Below are 12,441 nucleotides of genomic sequence, written 5' to 3'. Positions count from 1 at the left end.
CCGGCCCCACGGCAGCTCCCCAAGCCCATCCGTGACCCCTTTCCCCACACTCCCCTATGCAATCCCACAGCGGGATTGAGCACAAGCAGCAGAGCTGGGAGAGATCAGCTTCCCCCCCTGCTTCCCCCGACCTCAGCTTTGGGGTGACGTCATGGTGGGGGAGGGACGGGCAGGGGGGAGGGGACCCCCTCGTCTCCCTTTCCTCCTCCCCGCTCCGCAGCGCGGGGGCCGGGCTGGACAACCCCGACGGGGCGGCCCGGGGACGGTTCTACCGTGCTATCCCCACCCCCGGGGGGCGGCTCTTCCGTCTGCGTGTGTGTGTATATGTGTGTGTATATGTGCGTGTGTGTGTGTGTTTGTGTCGCCGCCCCCGCCCCCGCATCCCTCCCTCCCTGGGAGGACGGTCCCGGCTGCCCCCCCCGCCCCGCCGCCACACCGAGCAGGAGGAGCACGGGGTGGGGGGAGTTTCTCGGTGATTAATGGGGCGGGGGGACACGGGGAGAGCGGGTAAATCCACCCTGTGATGCCTATAAACGGCGTTTCTCTTCCAAGGTGCACATTAAAAAAAAAAAAAGGGGGGGGGGGGAAAAATCCCGGTCCGTGTCATCCCCCCGCGTCAGGGCCGGTGGTGGGCGTGAGGCTGTACTTCCTCCGCCCCCTCCTAATGGAGCGAACCATTCCCAGCTAGTCCTCCTCGCCCTCTCCCTCTGCCTCCCTCTTTCTCTCCTTCTCCTCTTGTCTCCCCCCGCTTGTCTGCAAAGTCCTCCGCTGCTCGGAACTTGTTGGCAATGCCTATTTTTCAGCTTTCCCCCACGTTCTCCAAAGTAACTATTTAAAGATCTGCAGCCGCAAATGGTTTTACTAAATGTAGGATGGGACTTAAGTTGAACGGCAGATACATTTCTCTGATCCTTGCTGTACAGATAGGTAAGTGGACTGCCAAATTCTCTATCAAGTTGATGTGCACCAAAGCCCGGCTGATGCATGCAGAAGCGGGATGTTGGAATAACCGGCCGCGGTTTGGGTCGGCGGCGGGGAACCCCGCTCCCTCTGCCTCCCTCCCGGTGGCACCTTCGCGGTTCTTCACGCCGACAAGGCAGGGAGGTCCGCAGGAAAGGGAGTCGATTTCTTACTCCTCTTAAATCACTTTTGTTGTTCGTTTTTCCTAAATCAGTGCATGCTCATTCATAGTTCGCTTTCCCCCTCTCTTATTCGTCCTCCTTTCCCTCTCTGTTCTCTCTGTCCCCACGAACGACTGCATTTGTATTTGCTTTTTGAATATCCCGTGCATTCCTTTCCACCGGTAATTTGGGGACTCCAGTGAAATTCACCCCCTTCCCGAGGGACAGAGAAATAAGAACCGGCACAAAATGGCTTGCGAGAGATCTAGCTGGAAAGTTGTGGGGTTTTTTTAACGGATAATCAGGGAGACAAGCAAAGGGCTCTTTTTAGGATCTTTGAGGCTTTCCCATTTGCAGAGCAACCTAAAATCAAAACACAAGACTAACTTAAAAAAAAAAAAAAAAGTCTACTCGAATGCGGGTATTAAACAAGTACAAATTATTTTAAAATCGTGAAGTCCTACTGCCCGGACGTTATTTTTGTGCTCGGAGAACAGCTGTCATAAAACGAGCGGCTCCAAAAAAAATTCTATATATGTTAAGTTACTTAAAATAGAACAGGTTTCCCTCCACTCCAGTATGTGGTTTTGTGTGCTCATTTCTAGTTTTGTTTAATATCTTGGGGTTTTTTCGCTGATTCTTTTTGTTGGTTTGCTCTCAGGTTCATTTTATTGAACATTTTTTTGCTGAAAAAAATTTTAGTTATAGACGTTAAACAGTCTCCAAGTTAATAACCACTTGGGTCTGTACGAGCAAATTTTGAAAATTATATATTGAATACGTATATTCTTGACCATAATCCAAAACTAGACTTCAAGGAAAGGGCGATTAAAGCGCGTATTTTATTGTCCAGATTGACAGGTGTGAAGAGACCTTTGAAAATAATTGCCTGCAAAGGAATTCTACTACAATACAAAAAAATGCTCGGCGTTGCTGTTTAGAGATCCTTTTTCTCGGTCACCCTCCCCTCCAGACGATCTCTGCAGCATCTTGTGGGTACCAAAAGAAAGACGAGGGAAAGAAAAGGGAAAGGAAAAAAAAAAAAAAAGGGGGGGCGGGGGGAAGCACAAGAAAAGGAAGAAAGAAAGAAAAGAAGGAGGAAGAATGCCTTGAACATTTTCTCATCGAGAAAAGAAAAAATAAGAAATACTGCGATGAAATGTTGACCTCTGGAGAATATGGATATACGATGCAAATCCCTCCATTCGTATTACTATTCCATTTTAAATGAGGCTGAACTCTTCAGAAGGCCATTTTCTGTATTGTCAGAGAAAGAAGGGGGAAGGCATTATTTGAATGTTACCCTTAATTTCAGTCTTTGCATTTTTTGTTTGTTTGTTCGTTTGGAGGAGGATTATTTTCTCTCATTTGCGTTTATTTGATTCAACCGAGGGAGGATTTTATTCACGGTGAAATTTCAAAAGGTAGCTCGAGTCGCTGGGAACTGCCGTCCCCGGGCTGGCGTGAGCATGAGCAGTCATTTGGAAAGTTACCTCCAAATATTGCTGCACACGGCGGGGATGGTGGCGGTGCGGTCTCTTTGCTGCTTTGGGAAAAGACGGTTTTGAAGCTCGTGGAGGGCTTTTCTTCCCTCTGCTCCTCCTTCGGTATTTCGGGTAACCTTGCCCCCTCCCTCCCCCCCCGCTTCCCCGAAATCAGTTTCTGGTTGTCGGTGCGGGGGCTGCAAAGGGGCGTTTGGCCTTTACCCCGTCCCCGTTAGCGGCTCGTGTGAAACGGCTATTCGGATCGATCCCAAAATGTCTATGCTTCCCGCAGCAGCACCAGGGCTTAAAATATATATATATATATTTATTTATTTTTTGTTTATTTGAGTAGCCGAGATTGGGAGCTATCCGAAATCCCTGTCATTTTGGGAGGTGACGAGGGGCAGGCGAGGGGACTGAGTCTCCGCGGGAAGACGCCCAGGGACAGGAGAGGCGGACCAGGCTCAGCTAAAGGGCAGGCGGACGGAGAGGACGGGGAGCAGGTTTCGGGAGGGGGCACGGTCCGTTACGGGTGGCTCCTGCTGCATTGCAAATTGCTGCGCACCCTTGTCTTTGAAGGACGGGGAGCGGTGGAAAGGTCGGGACCACGGCAAAGCACAAGCGACCCAGTTCAAGAGAAATCCCGCCGTCGGTTAACCAGGCAGGACGCTCGTCTATCTGTTTTTGCTTTTTTTTTTTTTAATTATTTTTATTTTTGGGATTTGGGAAAGCTTTGGACCGGGGGTACCCTGTGCGAAGGGAGAACACAGAACAGGCCGCCCCTCTGAGGGCAGAGATATTCTGAACCCCGCTAGTCCCAAACCTGACCCTCTACTACTCTCCCTCCCAGGGCCCGTGTCAGGGCTCTGCTTTGGACCCCCATTTTTTCACAGCAGTCCGTTGCGTTTTTGGAGAAATTAATGGCAACTCCCCTCTTCCCCTGTAGCTGTCTGAGTGGGATGGCGCGAGTTTTATAGGACATGGTTTTACCCTCGGGATGGTCCTCAGTTCTTCTCCGTGTGTTTGCCTGGCTTTTTTTTTTTTTTTTTTTTCCCCACCGTAACCAATGTCTGTAGCCTGCTGGGGTTTTGATGCGAAGGCTGGTGCTGGTGTGTGTGTAGAGGGGAGTGGCCACCAAGTCATGTTAGCGATAAATCAAATGGCAAGAGGAGGATTTGGGTTGAAACAGTTTCTTTTGGAGTCAGCCATTTAGCTTCTAACCGATGCCTGGCAAGGAAACACACACACACCGCCGCAGCCATATCCTGGGGAGACGAATTGGGAGGCGATCCACGTTTCAGCAACCCCCGTGGCGGTGTGGGCGGACGGGGGCTCTTCCGAAAAGGAGGAGGGGGGGAACCCCTCCCGCCCCCGCTGGCCACAGCGATATCTCAGCTACGCTGCCCGGGATCAAGCCCGGGCCCAGGGACACCACGGCATCCCCAGTCCCCGTCACTGGCAGGAGAGCACTTAGGGATGAGCATGCCCTCGCCTGGTGCCCGGGTATCCCCTCCCGTCCCCGCGGTGGGGGCTGCTACGGGTGTGTGCGCGGTGCTGCGCGGCAGCAGGCCGCGCCGTGCAGCTGCAATGTCCCTGCGTTCCGTCCCCAAACGCGGCCTGGCCTGGCAGCCACGAACACCCGGGAGAAGCCATCTCACCAACGCCGTATTTTCGTTTTCTTTCGCCCTTCGCAGGCGGTTGTTCTTGGGTTTGTTACCGTTGTATTCAACCGGGTGCCGTTTCCTAGCGCAATCTCGGAAGATGCCCGAGGCTGCAGGTTTGAGGGAATCGAATTCATCCCTGCCCCTTCCCGCCCCGCTGTCCGGAGCCCAAGCACCCGCGGGGCCGGGGCCCTCCCAGTTGCGCGAGTGGGTTTGGGGTCGCTTTTTTTCATGTCTGTATCTCGGCTCTCTCTGGTGCTTTTTGTTATTATTTTCCCGGACGATATTTGCCGAGCAATCTGGGCAATAAGGAGCCGTGCGTGTGCGTGTGTGTGCTCCACCGTTTGTACGGAGAAACACGCTTGCTGCTTCGAGGCGGAATTTTCTAACAAAGGAGTAAGTCCGGGGAGAAGCAGGCAGCGCATCTTCACCTGGCCTCCCCTCCTCCTCGGTCCTCAAAGGAAAAAGAAAAAAAAGACTAAAATCAACATCGTTAATTCACTGGCACTAAAAACGCCGATGCCAAAAAAGCAAAGGGGAAAAGCCCCTGACTCATGTCCCCGAGTGCCCGATGGCGACCGTGCCTCGGTCCCACAGCCCTCCTCCTGCCCCCAAATCACCGCTCCTCAGCGGGGTGAGCCTTTAGCAATGGGGGGTGCGAGGGGAGGGAGGGAAGGGGCGGCGGGCCGGGGCGGGGGGAGCAGGCAGAGCTGACCTGTGCCCCTGCCCCCCCCCAGCGTACCTGGTGCAGGCGGTGAGAGCAGCGGGGAGGTGCGATGCGGTCTTTAGGGGCTTCTCGGACTGTTTGCTGCGGTTGGGCGATAACATGGCCAAGTACCCGCAGGACCTGGACGACAAGAGAAATCTCCAAACGATTTGCACGTAGGTCTTTCCTCTCTCCTTTGGGGCTACCGGGGGGGTGGGACTGGGGGTAACGCGGGGTTGGGGAAGGGGGGAGAGGTTGGATAGCGGCGGTGGGAAGAGAAGAAACAGAAGTAATGCGGGGTTTGGTGTTTTGGGGTTCATTCCTTTACTGCAGGGTCCCTTCAAGCACAGTGCCATGGGGATAGGCGGGACTTGGGGAACACTGAAGTCTGGAGGGAGTTTTTGCAATATATTTCTTAGTTTTTTTCCTCCGTGAATATGGATATTGTTTTGTTTGGGGGGTTTTGGTTTGGTTTGGTTTTTTCTCCCCTTCCTCCACCCTTAGCTCCTCGCTTGCATTCTTTCCCTTCTGCTTTGCACTGAGATGTTAACATTAGCTGCACGGGGGTCGTCATCCCTTTCCTTATTGCTGTCTCTGGGACCCATGTTCACTAGCAAGCTCCGGGGGTCCCCCCAGGCACTCAAGGCAGAGGCAGGTCTGAGGGAGACAGCTCACCCCAGCCGGGGCTGGGGAGGCGATTCCTCGGAAAAGAAAATTTAGTTAAAAATGAAAATACCCACAACATGAATTTCCCAGCGGCAGCTCTCCTTTACCTCCCTGTGCAACTTGCCCCCTCCCGGCCCCTCGAGAAAGCCCATTTCCCCCCAGTTTCGGCGGACTCCTGGCACAGAAGGGAGGAGGAAGAGGCAACAACAAAGAGGAAAAAAAATACTAATAAAAAGGAAAACAAAACAACAAAACAAAAAAAAAAAGAGAGAGAGAGAAAAAAAAAAAAAAGAGAGAAAAAGAGCTCTCCTTGCAAAATTGTCCCTTGCTCCTCTCCTCCCCAATTCCTTTGCGAAGCTGCAGGAACCTGGACAGCTGGAGGAGCCTTAAATTTGGGGTAGTTTTTCCCGGAGCTCAGGGCAGCGGATCTTACTGGGGGAGATAAACCTGGGGTGGCTGCTGGGGCCGGGGAGCCGCCAGCTCTGTCCTTTCCCACCCCACTTCGGGGCCTCGCAGAAACGGGCATTTTCGTTTAGTCGGGGAAAAAGAAAAAAAAATAAATAAATAAAACGGCTGCAACAAGGTATTCTCCTGTCCCCTGGTTGCTGTTTTTCGGCACAAACTCTGTCCACCAAAAAAAAAAAAAAAAAAAAAAAAGGTAATATTTAGAAACGAGGTAAGATCCTAAGATCCTTAGACATAAAATTGTTTGGAATAGGGTTTTTCTTACTTTGCTCCCCGAAAAACAGAAAATGAAGGACGTGAAATGGGAAAGAGGAAAAGAAAAGAAAGAAGGGAAGGAAAGGGAAAGGAGAAGGAGGAGGAGGAGGAGGAGAAGGAGAAGGAGAAGGAAAAGGAGAAGGAAAAGGAGAAGGAGAAGGAGAAGGAGAAGGAGAAGGAGAAGGAGAAGGAGAAGGAGAAGGAGAAGGAGAAGGAGAAGGAAAAGGAGAAGGAGAAGGAGAAGGAAAAGGAAAAGGGGAGAGGAGAGGAGAGAAGAGGAGAGGAGAGGAGAGGAGAGGAGAGGAGAGGAGAGGAGAGGAGAGGAGAGGAGAGGAGAGGAGAGGAGAGGAGAGGAGAGGAGAGGAGAGGAGAGGAGAGGAGAGGAGAGGAGAGGAAGAGGAGAGAAGAAGAGAAGAGAAGAGAAGAGAAGAGAAGAGAAGAGAAGAGAAGAGAAGAGAAGAGAAGAGAAGAGAAGAAGAAAAAAATCAAAAAGAAAGAAAACAAGAGACTGTGCAACCCTCCTCTGTTCTCTTTCTACCTAGACGTTTCTGAGTCAAGCATGACTTTGCTACACCTACTACGGCTGACACCTTGCTCTAAATGCTGGGTTGCAGTTATCTTGTGTCCTGCATGAGAAATTAATACCCAGAGGCGGCAGCGTCTTAGTATAATGTCCTTTGGCCCTGGAGTGCTGGACCAGAGGTGGTCCTGACCTATAAAAAGCATCCTTTGTTGTTTGGGTTTTTTTTCTTCCCAGCAAAGCCATTTCTCGACCACCTCCCACCACCCGTTTGCCTTTGTCCTGTGCCGGGATGTGTGTTGAAAGAAGACGGGGAAAGATTTAATTTTCCTTTGGGAGATGCAATTACAGCACAAATACTGCAGGAGAGGCACACTCTCAGACTCAGGCTTCTCAGTATCTCATTATTTATTACAAATGTAGCAAACATTGGGAGTCTACAACCAGCTTAGAGTGCTCATAAATTAGAGGCTGTAGGACTACTTAAAAAAAAAAAAAAAAATCCAAGATCCAAATATTCAGGCGCCTGCCTTGAGAGGCGGGAGAAAATAGGAGAGAGAAAGGCAGATTCGGGGTGATTTTCGATAACCCAGATGCGGAGAGGAAAGGTCCGTCCGTCTCCCCTATGTGGGGCGCTGGGACGAGTCCTGGCCCGATGGCAAACCCCAGTGTAGACCCCTTGAAAAAGGGAATTAGAAAAAGAAAAAGGAAAAAACTGTGGGAACAGTTGACAATTATTCCATGCAAGGAGAAACCCTGCGCTGCGCATAGACCCCACGGGGCGGTGCGGGGTGCCCAGGAAGGGCCGGGAAGAGAAGATGCTCCTTCCTCCTCCCCATTTCTTCTCTCTTCCTCCTCCTTGTCCTTCTCCTCTGTTCCTTCCCCCTAAGTCAGGGCCCACTCCCGTCCCGGGGAATCCCCCCAGAGGGTTTTTTTAACGCCGCACCAGGACCCTCTAGGATACTGCCTGCGCCCCATTTGCCATCTGCCACCGGTGACAAAAAACACTCGGGGCGAGCCCATGGACTCCAAGGCTAGCGTTTGTCAGCCGAGGGTCCCATGTCCTCTCCTTCCCGTCGGACAAAGACCCACCAAAATTATTTTTGTCCCATCCCGCCAAGCTCAGGCTGGTGCCGGAGGTGCGGCTGGGGACAGGGGACCCTCGAAACCACAGCCTGTGGCAGCCCCTCCGGGAGCTCACAGGGGAACCACTGCCCAACAGTAAGCGTGCTCACGGGGCGCACTGTGGGGCAGCCCGGGGAAGTCGAGGGATAGAGGATCCCTACCAGAAACAGCTGTCTCGGGTGGGATGGGAGGTGGGGGACAGGCGCCGGGTTTTAAGGCGGGGGAGGCGGCGGCTCCTCCCCACCGGGAGCCAGCCCCCTTTAAGGCATGTCCCCGCACAGCTCCGCCGTCGAGGGGTCGGGGGGTCCTAGGGGGCGGTTCCTCCCCGACCCCCCAGGGAAAGTGGGTGCGTGCCTGTTTTGACGCCGGCTGCTCTCCCCTCCTGCAGGTACTGGGATGATTTCCACGCCTGCACCCTCACAGCGCTCACCGATTGCCAGGAAGGAGCGAGAGACCTCTGGGAGAAATTGAGACGGGAATCCAAAAACCTCGATTTCCAAGGCAGCTTATTTGAACTGTGCGGAGGAGGCAGCGGCGCGGCACCGTCCCTCCTCCCGCCGGCTTTGCCCCTGCTCCTGGCGGCTCTGTGGGCCGCGCTAGTGACCTGGCTGCCTTTCTAGGGGGGCGAGCACACTCACACCCACACCCTCTCCATATGCTGGATCTATAGAGGAAGTGTCCATCCGTTGCTTTGGGGACGTTGTGCTTTTCTGTGGTTGATGATGATGATGGTGGTGGTGGTGGCTGATGATGGTGAAACACCCATGTAGGACTGTGGAAGCGTTCTCCCTTTTTTTTTTTTTTTTTTTTTGTGTTTTATTTGCCAAATGTTACCAAACAGGCAGCGGCGCGCAGCCCAAATCGGACCTCAGCTTTACTATCGCTTCGAATCAAAAATAGAAAAGATAAAAATACAAACTCGAGCCCTCATTGTGCAACAGCAATCTCAGGAACGGCTCTGGGCCACCTAATGCTAAAGTTGTAATCGGCCGGGATACCTCCCGGCGGGCCACGGGCTCCTCTGAAAATGTGGCAGTGTGCGAGGCGAGAACAAAAACGCAGACAAAAAAAAAAAGGCACAAACGACGAATCCAAGGTAGATGGCCACTTGTGAAGCATATGGTGAATAATTCACAATCTCTCATCTTTCCTCCACAGTCGCTTGTTTTTTGGTCATTCCACTGCAAAAAAAAAAAAAAATTAATAAAATAAAATAAAAAAGAGCATCTTTCCTCGAGGGGAAAAGAGAGAGAGTGAGAGAGAGAGAGAGAGAGAGAGAGAGAGAGAAACGAACAGTTAAGGAAGGAAAGAAGAAAGGGAAAAGCGAAAGAAAGAGATGTGTCTACCTGCCCGCAGGAGTGAAGGAACGCTGCTAACAGCTCTCTGAGAGTTTACCTTTACTTGCTGTTCGAAGGCATCTTTCCGAATTCACTGCCTTTAATTTATTCCTCCTCTTTGTTTTAGATGTTACACATACCAGTAAAATACCTGAATATCCAATCGTAGAGATCACAAAAAGGGGGCTTAAATGTAAACCTAAAGAAAAAAAAAATCACACAACAACAGCGAAATGATTTTGAAAAAAAGAGCCTTGATTTTAAGAGAAGAAAAATGTAATTTAAACAAAAGTTTATTATAAAGTCAATTCAGCAAAAAATAACAAAAAAAGATTTGCTACAAAGTATAGACAGAAGTATAAAATAAAAATTATTGTTTGAAATGAGGGTGTTGTCCTTTTTATAAAATATACCTACAGTATCTTGAAAAGGACAGGGCTTTTAAAGGAAGGAAGGCTAAATCCCGAACCGATCCCCCGGTGAACATGACAAATTCAGTTCAAACAAGGACAAGGCGGCTGAATCGGTTAGTCTTAGCCTCCCTTTTTCTTTCTTTTTTTTTTTTTTTTCCAATTTCTTTCTTAAAAAAAAAAATATATATATATATAGAAATCCTCCTACCCTCCTCCTCGTCCACCTCCCGAAACCCGAAACAGCATCAGCCCCCATTTCCCAGCTGCCCGGAGCCGGCGAAGCAGCCTCGGCGGAGCGGCGGGGGCGGGCGGCGCGGCGGTCCCGCGAGTGCGGGCATGGGGCGGCGCGGAGCCCCGGCGGAGGGAGGACAGCAACCACCATTAAGGAGGAGGCTGCGGAGCTGCAGCCCGGGCGCAGAGCAGCCCTTTCATAATTAATAAGGTGCTCAGCTGAAGGAGCAAAGGAAGGGGGGGACGGGGTATTGATTTCGCAGCTCTAACCTCGGCTATTTATAGGCGTCTGATGCCTTTATAAAGAAATACACATCAAAGAGTAAACACGTCCTTTTTTACATGTAAGGCCAGAGCCCAGTTGGCGACCAGGAGTGGGTGGGTGAGTGGGTGATGGGGAGGTAGGGGCCGCGAACTGGTTTGGGGTGATTTATTCCTGTGAGGAGCCTTTGCCTGTGCAATAGCTCTCATTTGCCAATGTGCAGGGTGGCAGGGTCTTTCCTTTGCCTACCCCCTTCCTTCTCAAGGTCTGCAATGTAATGTGTAAGCAATAGCAAATGTAACAGTTCATAAATCAAACAGTGGGTCGCAAGCCAATCTGCATTTCCCAAACGGATTGAATCCCAGCAACGAATGCTCTCAGGAACTGGAGCCAGGCGCCTTTACCACTGGAAGCAATGTTGATTTTTTAATGATAAAATACATTATGTGTGTGTTGTGGGGGGAAGTGATTTGCAGGGCTCAGCCTGTCTTCGGCAGACACGGGTCTGCTTGCATTTCCTTTGCCCTCCCTTTAGACTCAATCCCCATCACCACCAAGGAGAAAGGAAAATCCTGGAGAGCAGATCTTTGTTTAAACGGTTTGGGTTATTTTCCATCCCCACAGAGGATATAGACCTAAATTGATTTTTTTTTTTTTTTTTCCTGCACACGTCTCTGTATTCATGAGGTCAGGCACTGCTGTTATGACTTCCTGTAGCACGAAATGTCAGCTGCCGAGGAGAGAGAGCCCTTGCGGGGGTGCGAGGGGCACCGCAGCCTGCTGTCTCCGCCGGCTGGGCCCCGGAGACCTTTCACAGGCGGCAGGCAACTCCCTCCGCTCCGGGTGTCCGGCCGTCGGTCCCGCCCGCTGCCTTCATCCCCCGACTCAGGGCCGGGAGGCAACCGGGCGTGCTCCAGCCGCGGGCCCCGTCTCCCCGGCAGCTGGACGGTGCCGGTCCGTCGGAGGACGGTGGGAGAGCAGCCTCCCAGCTAGTCCTCAGCCCTCGGAAGAACGCTGCAACTCCGTAATAAGGGGGCTATTTCCAGCTCATTAGCGGACTCATGTTATATTGGCGTGAGGATGAATTACTGAGAGATAATCTCTCCGTAATTAGCGCATCCCCCAATTAGCCCTTCGTTTAGGTGAATGATAAAATGGTGGCAAACGGGGAAAAAACAGTCGAGCGGGTCTGAAGGGGGCCGACGGCAGCGAGAGGGAGCCCGGTGGTGCCGGTGGCCGTACAAGGCACCTTCTCTTCCTTTTCCTCCTGCTGCCCCCCGTAAACGTCCTTGTTCGGTCTGGCTCCCATCCCCGGGGCGCCGCCCGGCCAACGGGAGAGCCGGGGTGCAAGGAGGTGTTTGCTGCTCAAAAACCTGCATTGCACCCTCGAGATTTTCCGCACAGGCGGCAGGGACGGCAGCAAACCCCAATCCCGCCGGCTCAGCTGCCCCCGGGCAACCGGGTGAGTCTCTCCCCGCCGACAGCTCGCGATTTTTTTTTTTCGGGGAACACAACCAACGAACGAACACCCTCTGCCTTCCCTCTGTTGATTTTGTAAGAGCTCCTCAGTGCGCAAGGCATTGGTTGTTTCCCTTTGAGGTGTTATTTCTGAAGCCTGGGTGCAACGGTCGATTTTTTATTTTTTTTTTTAACCGAGGGATGGTTGTCCTGTCTTGCCTTGTTTTGCGGCCAAGGAAACATGCGCTCTCCCCCAAGTCCCAGACAGGGACTGAGCGTACTCGGTTTGCCTTCTGTCGCCTTCCACCTGGAGGGTTTTGTAAGGGCTGGCAGGAGAGGACTGCGGGAGGAGGCTGGGCTGTCGCTTGCCGGGCTGGTCCCACTGCCCCAGGCAGCGGCTGCTCTAGCAAAAGCTGGAGAGGTTCCAGGCTCTGAGCACTCCTTAACTGGGCAAATGTGGGGTGGTGAGCCGAGGAGAGAAAAAAAATTCAACAGAAAAACATTTAAACGCTGACACTAACCACAGTAAAATTATCACTTACATAAACGAAAAATACACACACACGGCGAAGAAAAAAAAAATAATAATCAACAGGGATAAAATCCCACAGCTGAAACAAAAGGCAAGCCAGTGCCTTTCTAGCTGGCTGGTTAATCGTGAAGGGTTACAGCCACTGTGACTCTGCCCTAATTCCTGTCCTCAGCTCTGACTGAGCAATCTCAGCCCCGCAGTCCCG

General features: G+C 51.9%; 1 protein-coding gene across 2 annotated transcripts; it reads left to right on the top strand.

The window, feature by feature from the left end:
- Positions 1-571: 571 nt before the first annotated feature.
- Positions 572-9,723, top strand: NRN1 (neuritin 1). Of its 2 annotated transcripts, none has more exons than XM_065831508.2 (3): positions 572-927; positions 5,004-5,148; positions 8,392-9,723. In XM_065831508.2, the coding sequence occupies exons 1-3, from the start codon at positions 873-875 to the stop codon at positions 8,621-8,623; spliced, it is 432 nt and encodes a 143-aa protein (XP_065687580.1). In that variant the 5' UTR covers positions 572-872; the 3' UTR covers positions 8,624-9,723. The 2 variants fall into 2 exon arrangements, with proteins under 2 accessions (XP_065687580.1, XP_071660648.1); XM_071804547.1 differs by lacking the exon at positions 572-927 and adding an exon at positions 949-4,900.
- Positions 9,724-12,441: the final 2,718 nt, after the last annotated feature.

Source organism: Patagioenas fasciata, chromosome 2 (genome assembly GCF_037038585.1).
Source record: "Patagioenas fasciata isolate bPatFas1 chromosome 2, bPatFas1.hap1, whole genome shotgun sequence".
NCBI classification, from domain to species: domain Eukaryota; kingdom Metazoa; phylum Chordata; class Aves; order Columbiformes; family Columbidae; genus Patagioenas; species Patagioenas fasciata.
The sequence above is the reverse complement of the archived record's forward strand: the minus strand, read 5'-3'. Positions and strand labels throughout refer to the sequence as shown.